Here is an 18,569-nt window from a genome sequence, read left to right on the forward strand (position 1 = left end):
GGGGGGTTAGCCTGTCTCCAGCCAGCGGCTTCCTGAGCTGCTTCGACACCGTGAGCCAACGTGAGCTCTGCTCAGGCCTTCAGCCTCTGGGAACCATTTCCAGACCCCGTGCCAGCCGAGAAGCCGAGTCTCAGTTCCCACGGCCAGAAGCTCTTAGTACCCAGTTGGGAAAGCTGCCCTCCCGGGTGACGAGTTCCCCAGTGAAACCTGAGAGCTTCTCGGGGTTCATTGCAGCAGCGTGTTTGGGGCTTGCGTCTTCGCTCAGTGACGTGGGGCTGGTGTCCTCCATGGGGGATTTCTCAGCCTCCCCGGGCTCTAACCCTGACTCTGAGACGCACCAGGAGGCCTCACTATGTTAGGAAGAAGGGGCTTGAGCATTATTCCCTCTGAGCAGAACTGTTTCCACATTCATCCAGAGAGGGATCTGGGGGCTTCTCAGGTGACCCGGGACAGAGTCGGAAGGTGCCAGAGCTTTGGCGTCCACGTCGTCAAGCTCCCACTGTGTTCATGGAAGGCCGAGGTTCACAGGACGGATGTCTTGATGAGAGTCACCCACAAGTTAGGGCGGAAGGGGGCCCCTACCCAGACTGTCCCCTCACCCTGCCGCTTCCAGCCATGACATCGGTCTTATATCTTCGCCAAGAGGTGTCAGCCCACATGCCGTGACAGTTCGAGGCTCTCTGAGAGCTGACGGCAAACTACCTGTGGTTCTTCTGAGCAGACAGAGGCCTGAGAGCAGTGTGTGGGCTTCCCGCCGAGGACCATGGCTGTTCCTGGCCCTGGCGTCCTCTCCTTTCTCCTGCAAAGAGCCTGAAACCGAGCACCTCGCTTTTGGAGGCCTGGGAAGGCGCCCTCCCTGGACACTGCCATGCGTGACCTCGGCGCTCCAGCTGACGCGACTAGAATGGGCCCCGTTGTTCTCTGCAGACCGGGCCTGGGTCAGGCGGGATGTCTGTTAAGAGGACACCCCAGCCATTGATTCCGAGAGTTTCGCTCCCTCCCTGCCTCCCAGCACACCTGTGTGGGCGGCGCCAGGCAGGGGCCCACTGCTCCCTCCATTCAGACCTCCTGTCCTGCCCAGCTCACTGGCTTGCACGAGAGCTTCCCTTTGAAGAGAAAGGGCAGGGACGATCGCTCTGTCACAGAACTGGTTGGAAGGGAGCAGCCGGCGTCAAGTGAGATAGGTTCCGGCCCTTTCCGCAGCAGGGTGGGATGTCTGCTTCTGGGCACCACCGTGGTCATATTCAGGAGAGGAGTGGGGGAGACCGGCGGTACGAGGCTGGGGCTGTTTGGCCGCTTTCAGAGCCCGGCCTGACCTCTGTGTGCCACATAGCACTTTGGACACAGATTTTTCTCCAAGTGGCCTTCTAATCTGAAAGGATATTCTTGAATCTTTTTTTTTAAAAGAGATTTTTGTTACAGGGTGTGTGCGCTCACAGGAGAGACTGGGAGAGACAGAAAGCAAGAAACTCCCCACCTCCGGGGATGGCCATGCCACAGTCCCTTCTCCTTCAGTCTCCTCTTGGGACCTTGGGCACGCATGAACATGCACCCGGCACGAGTTTTAAGTTGCCGAGTCTGGAACTCAAACTGCAGTTGATCACATGGGAATTCAGTGACGAACTGCAGTTGATCACGTGGGAATCCAGTGATGTAACCATTTTACCATCTGGGGGTCCTAATCTTGCAACATTTAAGAGCAAGTTTTTGTCTTAAGGTTTGTCTAGGTAGATTCCCATATATACATTCTGTATGAATAAAACAGGGGGAATAACAATGGTTTTAATCAAATAGAGGTTTAATAAAATAGGAATTTAATGCTCTCTCAGACAAAATAAATCTATCTTTTAGGGCTGTTTCAGTTCTACACAGGCTCAGGACCTAGGTTCTTTCTATTTGTTTTGCCATCTTCAGTTCATGGCTTCCAGTACATGGCCCAAAATAGCTGCTGCAGAAGCAGCCATCATGTATCCATCCCAGCCTTCCCTGAAGGGCATTCCCTAGAATTCACACACTAGATTCCTACTATATTGGCCAGAACTTAATTCTCTCACTGTTGCTAATCACCAGGGAAACTGAGGCATGAAGTCTTAATTTTAGGTGACCATGTACCCAGATAAAAATCGGGTTCTGAAAGGTTTGGAAATGGCTATCAGGGGACAGTGTGCTCTCTGCCCCACCTCACTCTTGGATAAATAATATGAAGTGGGTTTATAACATGCAGTTATCTACGACAGGGTCTTCAAAAAGTTCATGGGGAAAATGTATTGTGAAAAACTGCATGGTTTTCAAACTTCTTTGCACCAAAGTAAAGTCACCTTTAATTCCATTTCTCTATGAATTTTTGAGGTCCCCTCATATATTTAAGTTTTTTATTTTATTATAAAACATTGATTTTATCAGCCCAGACGGAAAGAACAAATCAGCCAGCGCATGGCTCAGCCAGTGGCATGGTGGTTAGGGCGGCTGGATCTCACATGGCCAACCATGCAGGTCAAGTCCTAAACCCAGCAGTTTGATAAATGCACCAGACATGCGTGCATGCATGCCCCAAATCCAGAGAGGACAGAGAAGTGGAGGAGAGGGATTGCTTTGGGACTGTCCACCGTGGGGGGTGTTTTTTCACTTTCCCTGGGGAGCACGTGCACCCTCTGGCAACAGTTTTGAAGGAAAATAAAACAAAAGAATAGAAAAGCAATGAGCCAGTCCACATCCTCATTTGAAAGGTTAGGACACTGAGGTCCAGAAAGTTGAAATGGACCAGCAAGATCACACAGCAAGTTGGTGGCATCCGATTCCCAGCTCACGATCGATGGGAGTAATTTTATTCTTTTCTCTTTCTTCCCTCAAGATAAAAGCTTCATTCTGGAGGGAAGGGAGCTTGAGCACTAGGGGTGAAAGTCCACCCATCACCCAGTCTCTAAGTTGCAGGACGGTGGCAGGGTGTGCGTGCTTGTGGGTGACTGTCCTCAGCCGCTGGTGAGGACTCTGCCCTGGGCTGACTGGAGTGCATCTTGTTGTTCCATCCGGGCCCCTGCCTCTGTGTGTATCTGTGTGTCTGTCTGCTTGCTTGCCTGCCTGCCTGCCCGTTTGTCTCCGTGTCTGCTCTCCAGCTGGTTCTAGCTGCCAAGGTTGGGCGTCTGACTCTGGTCTGCTTCTGTTTCAGAAAGCGTCTGCCAGGATGGGAGCTGCTGGGAGGCAAGGCTTCTCCTTCCAGGCCTTGGTGACAATCAGCTGGTTCGCCCTGGCATGTGTCCCTGGGACCACATCCACTGCAGGTGAGCCACCGCGAAGCACGTGAGTTCCGCATCCCTGTGTGCAGAGCACAGCCCCTCACTGAGCCAGGCCGTGGGAACCGGGTGGGGTGGCAGTCGGTGCCGTGGGGGCCGAGTCAGGGCGCTGGGCTCCAGCCTGCCCTGACTGCACTTCTTGACCTCAGGCAAGTCTTGTCCTGAGCTTTGGTTTCATCCTCCCACAAAATGAAGGGGTTGGACTAGAACCACGGGTTGCAAACTCTGTGTGTGCAGGAGCCAGGCACCTTGCATGAATGAGTGAAACTGACCGGGTCAGGACCGCGGTCACCTGCGGAGCTGAGGCTCCTCTGAAAGGACACCCACTTCTCAGGTCTGTCCAGTTGTTGCCAGGTAGGCAGGTGTGGGTCCCTGTTTCTCTGTCGTAGGATCTTGTGAATTTTTAAGAAAAGCCAGAAATCTAGATTTTATGTAAATTCTTCTCTAGTTGTTTTTTATTTTATTTTTTTAAAGAATTATTTATTTAATAATATTGTTGTTGTTGTTTAACTTTCCATAATCACCACAGACAGAGGGAAAATGAGAAAGCAAGCCACCAGGTCTGGGACTCAAACTGCAGTTGGTTATGTGGGAGTCCAGCACCTTAACCACCACACCACCTGCTGGCCACAACACTCCCATTGCCAACAACCAATTTGGATTTAAAAAACTACTCTGAGAGGGCCAGAAAAAAGATAACTAACACACGGGAGCTAGCTTCCTCTCTCTGGCCGGGCTGCCCGACCTCGGAGTTCCCATCCTGCTTCGGCGTCAGAATCCGGGTACACCAAAGCACTTTACAGCTGCGATGCTTGAAACAAGGTGTCCATCTGTTTTCCTATCTCGATATCACCCACTTTGTAAAAAATTTTCATTTTTTTTTTTCTTTGCCAGTGGGCACTTGTTCTCACCAGCGAGAGACAGGAAGACAGAGAAAGAGGGAGAGGGAGAAAGCCCCCCCTAATAAGGCATGGTCGTACTGCAGTCCTTCCTCCTCTGTTTTCTGTCCTTGGGGGATTTGGGACACACACACACACACACACACACACACAAACGCACGCACGCACACTCATATTATTTATTTATTATTATTACGGTTTTTAAATTTGCTTTAGGGCACATGCCCTTACCAGAGAGAGACAGAGAGAGAGAATGAGAAAGCAACCTCCAAGTGTGGGATTTGAACTGCCATCAGCCATGTGGGAGCCCAGCACCTCAACTTACCACACCACCTGCTGGCCTCTGATGCTGCTTTGTTTTGTTAAATCCCGTTATTATTTACTGAGTGTGATTCTTTCCCCCAGTGAGAACAAAGAAGAGGCTGGCCCTGTAGCGCCTAGTTAAGCACTACACAGAGGGACCTGGAACCCACATAACCAACGACGGTTCGAATCCTGGCCTGGTAGCTTGAAAAACATGCCAGCCTCCTGTGTGCAGGCCGGGGGTATGGACAGGAGGGAGAAATGGAGGAAAAAGGATTGTGGCAAAACCATCCCTACTGGGGAGTGCATGCACATTTGCACACTCTCTCTCTCTCTCTGACACACACACACACATGTGCACACACCTTCTAGCCCGAGACAGAGGGAGAGAGAGGGGGAGAGAGAATAAATGCCCCTGTTTTTCCAGCCTGCTGAGGGACGCAGCCTCTGTAAACATAAGTAGCAGATTTCCTTCACGGTGGTTTCCTGTAGAATATTTCTAATTTTGGGGGGACATAGGAAGCAATCCGCATTTCAATTTTTGATGCAGTACTTGACAGTATTGCTTGGATCCATCCATGTATCCTTGGGTTGTTTATGCAGTTACTATATCCAGAGAGGACATTGACCCAGAGCTGGGAGTTGGGGATGGGTTTCTCTTCTGGGCCGTCCCCCTTGGGGAGGGATGCCGGGTCCTGCCTGGGTGTTCCCTCCTCTGTCCCTGGATCTTGCTTGCTTTGTACATGAGCCATTTGGAAAGGAAGCTGTGCTCTGGCTCTCTCTGGGTCTGTGCTGTCCCCTGATGTCCGAGGGACACAGATGCCCGGCCTGCCATTCATACTCCACCTAGGCCAGGCCAGCGCCCCCTCTCAGCCCAGCTTCCGGTGGCCTCTCCTGGGGAGAAAACATTGAACATGACGCACCGGAGTCCACGCGGACCGTGTGATCAACATGCAGCACGGCGGTTTCTTTCACATCTCTTACATACTATTGACTTGCAGCTGGTTACGTGATTGCCATGGTGACATTGCAGCCAAGGCCCTGACCCATTTCAGCCACTGACTGATTCATACAAGTGAAAATCCACCAGGAGGGACCTTTCCCAGGAGTCTGCTCCTGCTCCAGTCCAGGCGTGTGCGTCCGAGGCCAGCCTGGTCACCGCTGTGCTCAGGCCGTGGGGTCAGAGCGAGGTTCTGGAGAGCTGGGACTCGAGCTCTGGGGGAAGGAAGTGTCCTCAGGTCCGACTCGCCACCTCTGAGTCCGGGTGAAAAGTCTGGCACGAACTTGTGCGCTCGGAGAGGAAAAGGGGCAGCGGGTTGCTCTGGCAGGCGTGGATGGAGACCGCAGGCTTTGTTCCTTGCCGTTGGACGGATCCCTTCCCAGCTCGGTCATGGCTGCTTGCTGGGACCACTGGGTCTCCCGACCGGCCCACATGTGCCCCACACGGCTGGGAGAGTCCTGACTGGGTGAAGGCAGCCTGGGACGGCCCGTGGCATCTGCTGGGGGTCAGCCAGGCACTTGACGGCATCTGGAGACAAGTCTCGGGCTGGATTCTGGATCCCCAGCGCTCTTGACCGCCCCTGACTGCTGGCACAGGCCAGGAGCCAGGCGCTCTCCCCACCCACCGGGCCACTCTTGCATGGAAGTGGAAAGTCCGCCGATGAGCAAGCCCACGTGGTTTCCTCACAGCGCCTCCGTAGAACGGGGGCTCCTGGGACTTAGAAGAGCTGCTTTGGTAACACTCCAAAAAATGTGAAATTTTTCCTTAATGAACGAGATCCACAGCCCGAGTCGGTGCTGACAGCGAGGCAGACAGCATCGAGCAGGGTGGGGAGGAGGCTCTGCAAACATCCCTGAGTGCCTGGGCCATGCAGGGGAGAGGAGGGCCATCTCTGTCTTCAGGGGGGCCCAGGGGCCTGCACGTGGCTTCCTTCCAGTTCTCCCTGAGCTGTATGAAGGGACTTCACAGAGTTCGTGGGGAAAAAAATGGAATTACATGGAATTGAAGTAAGAGGGAGGGTCGTCCAGTCTCCGACCCAGTGAGGGCTCCTCCCCCACCCCTCCGTGGAGCACTGCTGACAGGGCCTGGTGGCCAGGTGAAAGGGGAGACTCCTCCAGGCCTGCTGTCAGGTCAGGGACAAGTACCTCTGAGCGCCTGTCACAGCGCGCATTAGGAACACCACACCCAGGGTGACCATAGGCGTCAGACTCACCTGGAGCGTCTAGGACGGGAAGCCCAGGCTTTCATCAGATCCACATCCCGATGCTCATCCTGAGAGCAGGAAGCAGTGCCGCTGGTGTTCCGCTCTGCCACCCGGAAGCTGTGTTTGCTGGTTCCTGGGGCTTGGCTCAAGTGAAAGCAAAGCAGGCTACCCCTCGTCCTTCATTCTCCTGGGATTTGGGGCATGCGTGCACATGTGCTGGGCGTGATTTTCAAGACACCAGGTCCTGGACTCAAAATGCAGTCAACCGTGTGGGAGTCCAGCGCCTTAACCTCATGCCACCTGCTGGCCCGAGTCAGGCTGTCTTACAACTCTGGATATAAGTTTCAGGGTTCCTGCGAGGGACGTGTCCAGTGACAGGAGTCCCTGCACTCAGAGCAGCCTGCAGCGTGGCAAGTCCCTTGGGTATAAACGAGTTCCTTCCAGTGTAGACACCACTTACCAATCAGGAGTCAGTCTTGTGACAAGCGAAGTTGCCTGGTAAACTCGTTTACAGAACACCACCTTTCTCAGATTTCCAAGAGAACAGAGCTAGAAAGTGAACTAAAGGTCGAATTCTCCTGGGAAGAGGGAAGAGCCCGTGAACTGTGCAGATGACAGGCCGTCTTAGCATCGGGGTAACGTGGGCAAATCTGCGTACCTTTAGATCTCGGAGTGGCCTGGCCTACCCTTCGTCTCATGAGTGGAGACACTGAGCCCAGAAAGGGAAAGCGGCTTGTTCAAGGTGCACAAGAACTATTGAGAGCTGTGGCCTTGGACCGCAGCTCCTGCTCCCACACCGGGGGCTTCTCTGCTCCCCAGGGCCTGGCTTTTGACACCAGTCCAAGGAGGTGGGGCTGTGAAGGTGCATGAGGGCCCCCTGTGGTCTGTGGCCCTCCTTGCTTGGTGGTGCTGGGGGACGGGAGTGGTGACATCTCTTTGTCCTTGGCAGTGGCAGCTGAGTGTCCTGACCAGAACCCTGAGCTGCAGCCCTGGAGCCCAGGCCATGACCGGGACCACCGTGCGTACATCGGCCGGGGCAGGATGCTGCTACTCACCTCTTCCACCACCGTCCACTCCATCCACATCTCAGAGGGAGGTAAGCCCACCTCTCCCCACCACCCGGAGCCCTGCAGGTGGGGTGCAGGTGGCCACGACCTTAGGTGGATATGCATTGGGTTCGTGTCAGATCATCCGGGGGTTTGAGAGATCCTTGAGCTCAGAGTACTTGGGGGTGGCTGATCAGAGGTCCAGGCTTGCAGGAAGGAGCGCCGATAGAGGAAATGGCTGACTAGAGCCAGCAGCCCTGCTTGGTCATTGACTGCCGACCGTGCAATGAGGCAAGGCAGAGAGGAGGCCGCGTGATGGCTTGTGCGCACCGCAAGCACACACGTGTTTGGAAGACGGCCCTTTTTGCCTGCTTGGATGAGATGGGTGGTGTAGAGAGCCTGCTGTTGGCTGTACCATAACCACCCCCTAAAACCTCTGTTCTCAAACCTCGTCCTGCTCCTCTTCAGGCAAGCTGGTCATTAAAGACCACGCTGAGCCGATCGTTGTGCGAACCCGGCACATCCTGATTGACGACGGCGGGGAGCTGCATGTCGGGAGCACCCGCTGCCCTTTCCAGGGCAACTTCAGCATCATTTTGTACGGAAGGTGCGTGGACCTCGCCCGTGGACAGGTGCACTCTGACTGGGGGGAAGGCAGGGCGTGGCTTCCCCAAGGAGAGAGAGAGGCTCTAGGGAAGACATGAGCCCGAGGCAGGATTGTCATCTGCCCTGCCAGACCACTATCGCGGACAGACGGGTGACTTGGGTGAACTGGAGATGTCCACGGGGCGTTTAATTACTGAATTATCATTTCCTGGGTGTCATACATGGATTACAGACGTCCCTCCCTGCAGCCTTTGGGGTGCCTTCTAGTCGCATCATGGTCTGCGGGAGCTCCCTGAGTGTTTATGTGATAGCTTACGATGGACCAGACAGAGAAACACCACACGGCATTTGCCTCTGGCTGCATTCCTTCTGAAAGCAATTGAGAGTTTTAAGAAGTGCTAACCAGGGCCAGCAGGTGGCGTGGTGGTTAAGGCGCTGGACTCCCACATGGCTGACCATGGTTCGAGTCCTAGACCTGGTGGCTTGCTTTCTCACTTTCTCTGTCTCTCTCTATGGAAAAATGAAAAATAATAATAACGATAAATAAAATTAAATACTTTTGTTACAAAAAGTGCGAGCCAAAAATGCATGGGTGTGTAGTGCGTGTCTAGGTGAGTCTTCATTTGCTGTGGAGCAAAATACAACAGACTGCCGAGCACTGCCCATATGGGGTGCCGCCGTGGAAACACACGGCTCTCCCACTTGGCTTCTCGGCCTCGTCTGCTCCAGCTTAGGGAGACCAGTCGCTAATGCTGTTTGTACTGACCGCAGGCAATTTCTGAACGTGTGACTGGTTCCATGGTGGCCGCTGTGGGAGGGAGGAGGCAGGGATTTCAGGCCCCCTCGGGGTGTGGCATGGCTGTTTCCTCTTGCAGGGCTGACGAGGGCATTCAGCCGGACCCTTACTTTGGTCTGAAGTACATTGGAGTCGGCAGAGGGGGCACCCTTGAGTTGCATGGGCAGAAGAAGCTCTCATGGACATTTCTGAACAAGACCCTTCGCCCAGGTGGCATGGAGGAGGGAGGCTATTTTTTTGAAAGGAGCTGGGGTCACCGTGGAATCATCGTTCATGTCATCGACCCCAAATCAGGAGCGGTCGTGCATTCTGACCGGTAAGGCTTGCTTTCCCTTGAGCCAACATCATCCACTGAGTGTCCACTGCTGGAGCGTGTGCCCCAGCCGGGCTCTGGGAAACCCCTACCCCAAAGGAGTTAAATCCCCATGCAGGCGTTTGCCTGAGGAAGCTGAATTTAGTAGAACAAGCGCACACTTAGTGTTCATGGTCCAGATCATGACATGGGGAATAAAGATGGTGCCATGGTGAAGAGTAAGCAGGCAGACCCCTCTGGGGATGGGGTCAGGGAGAGCCAGCACACGGAAGCCACAGCTGAGCTGAGGACCCCAGGGCAAGGACGCATCAGGGAACGAGTGTTCGAGACACAGAGCAGCATGTGCAAAGGGCCAGAGGTGAGGAGGATGTGGCATTCTCAAGAAATAGAAAGACTACCAGAGAGGAGGGGACCGCGAGGAACGATAAAACAGCAGCATGTAAAGCCAGCCCCATGGCCTAGTGGTTAAGGGAGCCGGATCCTACATGGTCGACTGGTTTGAATCCTAGCCCCAGTGGCTTGGGAAACATGCCGTGTGTGCCCCACGTCTGAGCAGGATGGAAAATGGAGGGGAAGGGATTGTGGTATGACCCAGTCGGGTGCTTTCTTCGCCTCTGTGTCTCTGTCTCTCTCTGGCAAGCGCATCCAGCCTCTGACAATTGAGGGAAGAGAAAAGAAGGGGGCTGACCTCATGGCTTGGTGGTTAAGGGAGCTGAGTCCCACATGTTTGATAGCATGGTTCAAATCCCAGCCCTGGGAGCCTGAAAAACACAACCTAATGGAGAAATGCAGGCGAGGGGAAGGTGGTGTGATCGCATCCCATTGGACGGTGCTTTCTCGCGCTCCCTCTCTCTCTCTGGCAAGAGCCTGTGCCCTCTGGCAAATTAAACCAAAAGGCCAGTAAGTAAGGGCTCTTTTTCCTTTTTTTTTCTTTTTTCCCAAACATCCCAGCCCTTGAGATTTTTGGATGGCATTTTAGATTTTGCAACAGAGCTGTGTGCTTGATCTGCTCTCGAGACTGAAACCGCTCTCTCTGCCCTTTTCAGGTTTGACACTTACAGATCCAAGAGAGAGAGCGAACGCCTGGTGCAGTACCTGAGCGCGGTGCCCGACGGCAGGATCCTCTCCGTGGCGGTGAATGACGAAGGCTCTCAAAACCTGGATGACACGGCCCGGAAGGCGATGACCAGGCTGGGCAGCAAGCACTTCCTCCACCTCGGATTTAGGTACCACCCCTTACTCCCCCCCCGCCCCCCCCCCCCACACCTCCACCCGCAACCCCACGATGACACGGCCCGGAAGGCGATGACCAGGCTGGGCAGCAAGCACTTCCTCCACCTCGGATTTAGGTACCACCCCTTACTCCCCCCCTGCCCCCCCCCTCGCAGCCCTGCCGACCCGGACTTGACCTCTCCCTTGTCCTTCCTCTGTGGCCACACCACCTAAATGACTGCCTACAGTGATGCAGGCATTGGTGCAGCTGTGTTGGACATATGGGGGCTCATTCTTAGGGGGGCCTGGTGTTTCTTGAACGCGTAGCCCACCTCTGAAACAGAACAGCTCTCTGTTCATAGAGACCCGTTCGTTCGGCCAACCACCTCCGGAGTATTAACCGAGCCTCTGTTGCGTGTAAGAGCCATGTCTCCGGTGGGCAGCTGATGTGCACTTTCACTTTCTTTGGCAAAGGGGTCCCATCATGCCTTTGGGGATCGGCAGACAATTTTTAGAGATTGTATATAATGAGCCCGTGGCAAGGTGGCTAAGGTGCCCGGATTCCACATGGCCAACTGTGCGGTTCCAGTCCGGGACCTGGTGGCTTGGCAGACACACGAGACGCTTGCCCCAAATCCAAAACAAGGAGGGAGAGATGGAGAAGCGATTGTGGTATGCGCTTCTCCCCGGGGTGGGGGTGGGGGGTGCTTTCTCATCTTCCTTCTTTCTATTTCTTTCTCTCTGCTAAGTGCAGGCACGTACTCTCTGGCACATTTGTAAAAAGAGAGAGAGATTATGCCAAATCTCTCTAGACAGCCAAATGCCCAAGGAGAAGGGGCCCTGGGATATGTTCTGGTGTGTGCTTTGCATGCCTGGGGTGGTAGCCACCTGCCTCCCGTTGGGGTGGGTGTGTGCACACGCACGGGCTCTGGTCCCATAACCCCACTTCACTATTGTGCTGAATTGGAGCTAGGCTCAGCAGAAGCCGGGCTTACCTGTTCTTGGCTGTTGGGAGACCGCGATGCCCCTCCGTTCAGCTCCCTAGGTTGGGGACAAACTTGCAGGGGGAGGCCAGAAGTTTTTGTAGACTTGGAGCAAAGCAGTCCTCCTGGTTGGGCAGACGTTTCCTGGGCGAGGAAGGAGTGCTGCAGGTTGCAGGTGCATTCTCCCGCCGCCCAGGGGCTGCCCCTTCTGGAAGGGAAACTCAGGCAGGACACCCGAGTAGCCAGAGGTGACAGACGTTGGCTCTCAGAAGTGCTCGGTGTGCTTTCCCCTCGTCGGTTAATTCCATGGGAGCGAGAGCTGGAACCGCGTGGGGCTGGTGACTGAGGGCCCGAGCAGGAGGAGGCAGTGGCTAAGGGCGCGAGACCTGGTCTCTGATGGCCTGAACTGAGTCCTGAGCTGCACCTTCTGTGAGCGGTGTTGCTGGCACGTGACTCGTCCTCTCTGCCCTCTCCCTGCACCTGCAAAGCGGGGTTTTGCAGGAGCCCTCTCTGAGGACCGTGTGCAGATGAGCGTGGTCATCTGGGGAAAATATTTCTCATCATGCCTGACAGAATGAGCACGCAACAGATGTCAGCTCTTCCCTCCTCGTTGCGAGAGCCACAGGGGCTGGGCATGCAACGCGTTTTGTGTTGCCGCTCACACGGAAGGCAGGAGTGACACCTTTACTCCTCATCCGTGTGGAGACACTCGGAATAATAAGCTTAAAGCATCAAATTCAGAGATGAGACGTGGACCTTGCATTTGTTCTTTACTCGGGAAATCGCTACTGGACACGGCTGGGCGGGAGGCACTAGGCTGGACGGGGCGTCCTGAGCCCCCTGAAAGGTGGACGTAGGGGGAATCGATGGTGGGCGTGATATGGTGAGGGAACGGCAGGTGGAGCTGAGCGCAGGCGAAGCTGCAGGTTTGCCACAGAGCGGCTCGCAGGTGCCGAGGCCCAGGGGCGAAATTGTGGCTGCCCGGGAGAAATGGGTTGAGGCGACAGCGCTAAATGTGAGAGGGTGAGTGGTGACAGGTGAGGCTGGGAGGGAGGCACAGGACAGCTTTTTATGCACCAAGGAGCTCTATCCGGAGGGGAGTAGGGAGCCACTGAAGGAGTCGAAACAAAGGAGTGATACAGTCAAATACCCGACCTCGAGATCAGTAGATGGCATAATGGTTACATTACTGGACTCCCACGTAGTCGACCACAGTTCGAGTCTTGGATCCGGAAACTTAAAACGCACACCAGGCATGTGTGTGTGCACACCCAAAATCCCAAGGGGAGAATAGAAGAGAAAGGATTGTGGTGTGGCCGTCCCCCCGGGGGTGTGATTTCTCACTTTCTGTCTCTCTGTCTCTCTAGTGAGCACATGCTCCCTACAGCAAAAAGAAAATCTCAAAAAAAAAAATAAATAAATAAATAAAGGGCCAGCAGGTGGCGTGGTGGTTAAGGGCATTGGGCTCCTACATGGCTGACCACGGTTCAAGTCTCAGACCTGGTGGCTTCCTTTCTTACTTTCCATTTCTCTCTGTCTCTCTCACTCACGTTCACTGCGCAGGGGCGAAATTGTGGCTGCCCGGGAGAAATGGGTTGAGGCGACAGCGCTAAATGTGAGAGGGTGAGTGGTGACAGGTGAGGCTGGGAGGGAGGCACAGGACAGCTTTTTATGCACCAAGGAGCTCTATCCGGAGGGGAGTAGGGAGCCACTGAAGGAGTCGAAACAAAGGAGTGATACAGTCAAATACCCGACCTCGAGATCAGTAGATGGCATAATGGTTACATTACTGGACTCCCACGTAGTCGACCACAGTTCGAGTCTTGGATCCGGAAACTTAAAACGCACACCAGGCATGTGTGTGTGCACACCCAAAATCCCAAGGGGAGAATAGAAGAGAAAGGATTGTGGTGTGGCCGTCCCCCCGGGGGTGTGATTTCTCACTTTCTGTCTCTCTGTCTCTCTAGTGAGCACATGCTCCCTACAGCAAAAAGAAAATCTCAAAAAAAAAAATAAATAAATAAATAAAGGGCCAGCAGGTGGCGTGGTGGTTAAGGGCATTGGGCTCCTACATGGCTGACCACGGTTCAAGTCTCAGACCTGGTGGCTTCCTTTCTTACTTTCCATTTCTCTCTGTCTCTCTCACTCACGTTCACTCTGTCCTCTCTAGTTAAATTAAAATAAATAAATAAAGTTAAATAAAATAAAAACGCTAATACTCAACCTCAGAAAATGCCAGTGAACAATGACTGACTTTCTAAGGCAAAAGAGCAAAACAAAAATAACGTGAGTGTCTGGGTGCCCGAATCTATTGCTATCTCGTGGTAAGAGAGAGGCTACTGTGGGGAGGAAAAGTATCTTTCCTGCCCCGGTGACGAGGCTGATGGACGAGGGAAACGCCTGCACACTTATTTCACGTAGTAAGTTTTACAGACCAGTCCTGTAGCCCAAGGGTTAAAGGCACCAGATCCCATGTGGCTGGCCGTGGTTTAAATTCCGGTCCTTGAGGCTTGACAAACATGCGTGTGCATACCCCAAATCTTGGAGCAATGGAGGAGAAGGATTATAGCGTGACCACACCCCACTGAGGGGTGCTTTCTTCCTCTCCCCCTTCCCAGCAAGCACAAGTGCCCTCTGACAATGAAAAATGAATGAATGGAGACCAGCAGTTAGCATAATGGCTATGTCGCTGGACTCCTGCGTAGTCAACTGTGGTTCGAGTCCCGGACCCGGTGGCTTAAACTCACGTCGGGCATGTGTGCGTGCGTGCCCAAGATCCCGAGAGGAGAATGGAGGAGAAGGGATTACGGCGTGGCCATCCCCCCTGGGGGGTGATTTCTTGCTTTCTGTCTGTTTCTCTCTGTCTGTCTGGTGAGCGCACGCGCCCTATAGCAAAAACCTCTCCAAAAAAAAAAAAAAAAAGAATGAATGAATGAAAGAAAAGGAACTTTAGTAAAGAAATGAAGACGGAAAGAACCAGTTGCCCCTGAGTGCTGTTTTTATACTGTTTGACGTGCCCCCGGCACAGACTCAGGGCCATAAAGAACTTCGTTTTGTGCTGTGTTTTTCAGACACCCTTGGAGTTTCCTGACGGTGAAAGGAAATCCCTCTGCGTCCGTGGAAGACCATATTGAATATCACGGTAATGGATAGCCAGAGGCCTTGTCTTCTCAGTGTGTCTGACTTGGGGGCTCAGGGCCTTTCAGGGTGACCCACATTCCTCGGAGCACCGCCAAGGGACCCGTCACGCAGCCAGCCTTGTTACGTGGACACGCCAGAGGTCAATACTGACCGAAGGGCGACCTCTCGTGGTCATATTTACATTTCCAAAGAAGTCTCTGTTGACCTAGTGTCACTGTCTTCATCCGCAGAAGTGGCGTGAGGACAAGAACAGGGCTAGGGCTGGGCAGGCCCTGCAGTGGCCGTGTGACTGCGCTCGTGTTGGAAAGGTCCCTGGAGTGTGTCTGGTACCTCCCTGAGCCCTCTGGCATGTGCACACGTGATCTGGGCCGGGTGAGATTGGAGGCGGGTCACAGCAGGACCAGTTGAGGTGCCCCTCTCTGTCTCTGTCTCATGAAAGAAAGAAAGTTTCAAAAAATAAAGGAACTGGAACAGAGTCCGCAGGGCTAATACTTTGAACTTAAAAACAATAAATACCTCAGGGACCAGCAGGTGGTTGGTGATTAAGGCACTAGACTCCCATGTGTTCAACTACAGTGGAGTCCTAGTCCCCGCAGCTCCAAGATCAGGCCAGGCATGTGTGCGTGCATGCTCCCCCGTCCCCCCCCCCCATTCCAAAAGAACAGAGGAGAAGGGATTGCGGTGTGGCCCTCGCTCCTAAGGGGGTGATTGCTTCCCCGCTCTGTCTCTCTGGCAAGCACATGTGTCCTGTGACAACAACAAGCCACAACGATAATGGAGTGCCTGTTTATACAGCGTGGCCGCCTCCTGCCCAGCGAAGGCTGTGGGGGCGCTGCTGGTTCTCCTAGGGAGGGATTCACATCAAGGGTGGAGTCACGAGGCTCTGAACTCTGGGTTGGTCGGAAGGCTGCAACTAACTGAACTTTCAAAACCGAAACACATTATCGGACAGTCATCCACTTCCCCGTGAAAGGAATGATCTCATTTTTTTTTTAAACTTAAAAAAATGAAATACAAAAAGGCTCAAGATCCATGGGTGTCTGGGGTTTTCTCCACCGCAGAATCACAGCCTTTTGAACTTAGGGATGTGTCCAGTCACTAAAGCATTGGATCTCCCCGACAGGACACCGAGGCTCCGCGGCTGCCCGAGTATCCAAGCTGTTCCACACGGAGCACGGCGAGCCCTTCAACGTCTCCTCCTCCAGCGAGTGGGTTCAAGGTGAGGCCTTGGAGACAATGTAGGGAAGGCCAGGAGTCACTGTCCCGGCAGAACGAGGTTCTCCTCTTAGCCCAGAGGGCCGCTTCCCTGCTGCAGAGTCAGCTGCAAATGCGCAACCCAAAGCTATCTGTAGTTAATCAAGCTGCATTGACGAATAGCCCAAGGGGTGTTTCCTCCAGGTTAAGATTTGACGCTGGTCCAGCAGGTCCTGCGAAGGTTAAGGTGCTGGATCCCACATGACCAACTTTGAGGTTCAAATCCTAGACACAGTACCTTTATAAACATGCTGGGCGCGTGTGCATGTGTGCCCAGAATCCTGAGAGGAGAATGGATTGTGGCGTGGCCTCCTTCTCTGGGGGTTGTTTTCTTTTCCCCCTTTCTTTCTTTTCTGACAAGCACATGTGCCCTATAGGAAAAGAAACTTTTTCAAAAAAAATGAATTTCACCTCTATAGGGGTCCATGGCATTTAGTTTAGTTCATGGAACCCTTTAAATGTGCCAGGCACTAGCAATGGACAGAAAACCCGGATGGACACAGCCCTGGCCTTCCAATGTCCCTACGTGCAGTTTGCAGAAGGCAGCAGTGTTAGCGGGAATCCTTGCATGGGGGATTAAGGAGGGCTTCGATTTCTCTCCTTTTTGTTGATTTGCTTTTGCAATAATTGGCCTCTGATTCAAAGGTAAAGAGTAGGCAGATTATTTATGAGCCACCTGGGCACCCTCTTGGACAACCATGGCCCCGTGATATTCAGTCTCCCTATGTCCAGGGTGCTTTGGGGCCCTGCCACTATTCACTCAAGGAAATGACTTCCTGTATCACCCTGCCCTTGCCTTTGTCCCTAGATGTGGAGTGGACAGAGTGGTTCGAGCACAGCAAAGTGTCACACACGAAAGGCGGGGAGAAGATTGCAGACCTCCGCGTAGCACACCCAGGAAAAATCTGCACCCGTCCCATCGACATACAGGTACCGAACCCACAGCGACCAGCCAGGCAGAAGGGCTCTGTGTCAAGGACAACGGCGTGAGTCGCAAACTTGTCACCCGGGTGGTCCGATTCTCGGTAGTGGGAAGCCAGAGTGAACCAGTGTAGCATTGCCATTGCAGAGTCTGAGGTGGAGGCTGGTTTTCCTAGAGTTCCTTCCTGTTCTTCTTCTTCTCTTTAATTTTTGTTTTATTTACTTTTTAAAATAATTATTTATTTAATTTTTATTTATTTAAATTTGATGATAGAGAAAGTAAGAAACCAAGCCACCAGGTCCAGGACTTGAACCCTGGTCAGCCATGTGGGAGTGTCCAGCACCCTAACCACCACGCCACCGGCTGGTCCCCTCGAGTTCCTCCTCCTTACCCTGCTTCTTCAGCTGTGGCTGAGAGTGCTCCAGTTCTCTTCCAGGAGGATTGCCTTTGGGATCTTGAGGACACAGGATCCAGCGAAGAGTTAGGGGTGCGGGCTGAGCTCAGCCCATGGGAGACACATCACAGCCTTGTTGTCCTCTGAGCAGGGTTAATAAAGGCAGGATGCTCAGAGTGCCAGCGCTAGCTCAGGGCTTTCTCGGGGCATTCGTTCTGTCCAAGGGGCCCTTGACTCGCTCAACTGGCCCCCCCAAGAAAGTGCTGAGTAAACACGCAGGCACCAGCTGCTGGCTGGTGAGACGAGGCACAGGCAAAGCAGTGGGGTTATTTACCTGTCATATACTAGGCCGGCCCCATAGCCTAATGGTTAAGAGAGCCAGATCCCTCATGGCCAAATGGGGTTCGAATCCCAGGTCCAGTGACTTGCAAAACACAGTGAGCACACACACGCATGCATGCCCCACATCTTAATGGGACAGAGAAATGGAGGAGAATGGATCGCGGTGTAACCACACCCCCGGAGGGCGTGCTTTCTACCTCTCTGTCTCTGGCCAGTGCATACACCCTCTGGCAATTAAAAAAAAAAACCGCTTGATAAAGAATTGTAAGTCATTTCTGAAAGACCAGCCATGCCCTTTTCCTTCTGTTTCAGCCAATAAAAATTTTGCACCACACCCAGATCAACTCAGCATGGGGCCCCAGTCACCTGGCTGTGCTTTGACCACATCACACTGTCCAGGGCAGAACTTCTGTCCCCCGACTTTGCATTGTGGGAGGGAGCACTTTTCCGACTTTGCACAGGCCAAGGAAACCTTTCTCATGTCTGAAGGTGGCTCTTGTTTCACATGGCTCCAATGTGATTGAGCAGGGTTTACCCAGCTCAAGCTGCAAGCTGCAGGCTCTTCTTGGGTCCAACGGGGTCAAAAAGCAGTGACTCCCCCAACGCACACCCTTCTTAGATTAAGTTTTAATTTTCTCTTGCAAGCCTGAATGCCCTGGCTTTAATTCAGAAATAGTCATCTTCTTATCCCTCCAGTTCTCTGGACCACAGGAAGTCTAGGCCTTTACCAGCCTCCCCTCTGCAGATATTTCTGGAGATCCTCAAGGAATGCTCTCTCGCTCACAAATCCCTGCAGGCGTTTGTGTGCCAGCTGTCTGGCTCCAGACCACTCTCGGCTAGGAGACCACTGCGCCATGCCAGGAA

General features: G+C 53.4%; 1 protein-coding gene across 1 annotated transcript in view; it reads left to right on the forward strand.

Annotated features, from left to right (window-relative positions):
- The window catches only part of CEMIP (cell migration inducing hyaluronidase 1), a 181,467-nt gene that overhangs the window by 82,483 nt on the left and 80,415 nt on the right, over positions 1-18,569 (forward strand). Inside the window, exons 2-9 of the mRNA XM_027769244.1 lie at positions 3,167-3,278; positions 7,646-7,792; positions 8,211-8,349; positions 9,224-9,460; positions 10,504-10,683; positions 14,724-14,794; positions 15,917-16,012; positions 16,856-16,977. Of these exons, the coding sequence (XP_027625045.1) occupies positions 3,182-3,278; positions 7,646-7,792; positions 8,211-8,349; positions 9,224-9,460; positions 10,504-10,683; positions 14,724-14,794; positions 15,917-16,012; positions 16,856-16,977 (1,089 nt within the window). The 5' untranslated portion in view covers positions 3,167-3,181. The remainder of the gene's footprint in view (positions 1-3,166; positions 3,279-7,645; positions 7,793-8,210; positions 8,350-9,223; positions 9,461-10,503; positions 10,684-14,723; positions 14,795-15,916; positions 16,013-16,855; positions 16,978-18,569) is intronic.

This window comes from Tupaia chinensis, unplaced genomic scaffold (assembly GCF_000334495.1).
Source record: "Tupaia chinensis unplaced genomic scaffold, TupChi_1.0 Scaffold000078_1, whole genome shotgun sequence".
Taxonomy (NCBI): Eukaryota; Metazoa; Chordata; class Mammalia; order Scandentia; family Tupaiidae; genus Tupaia; species Tupaia belangeri.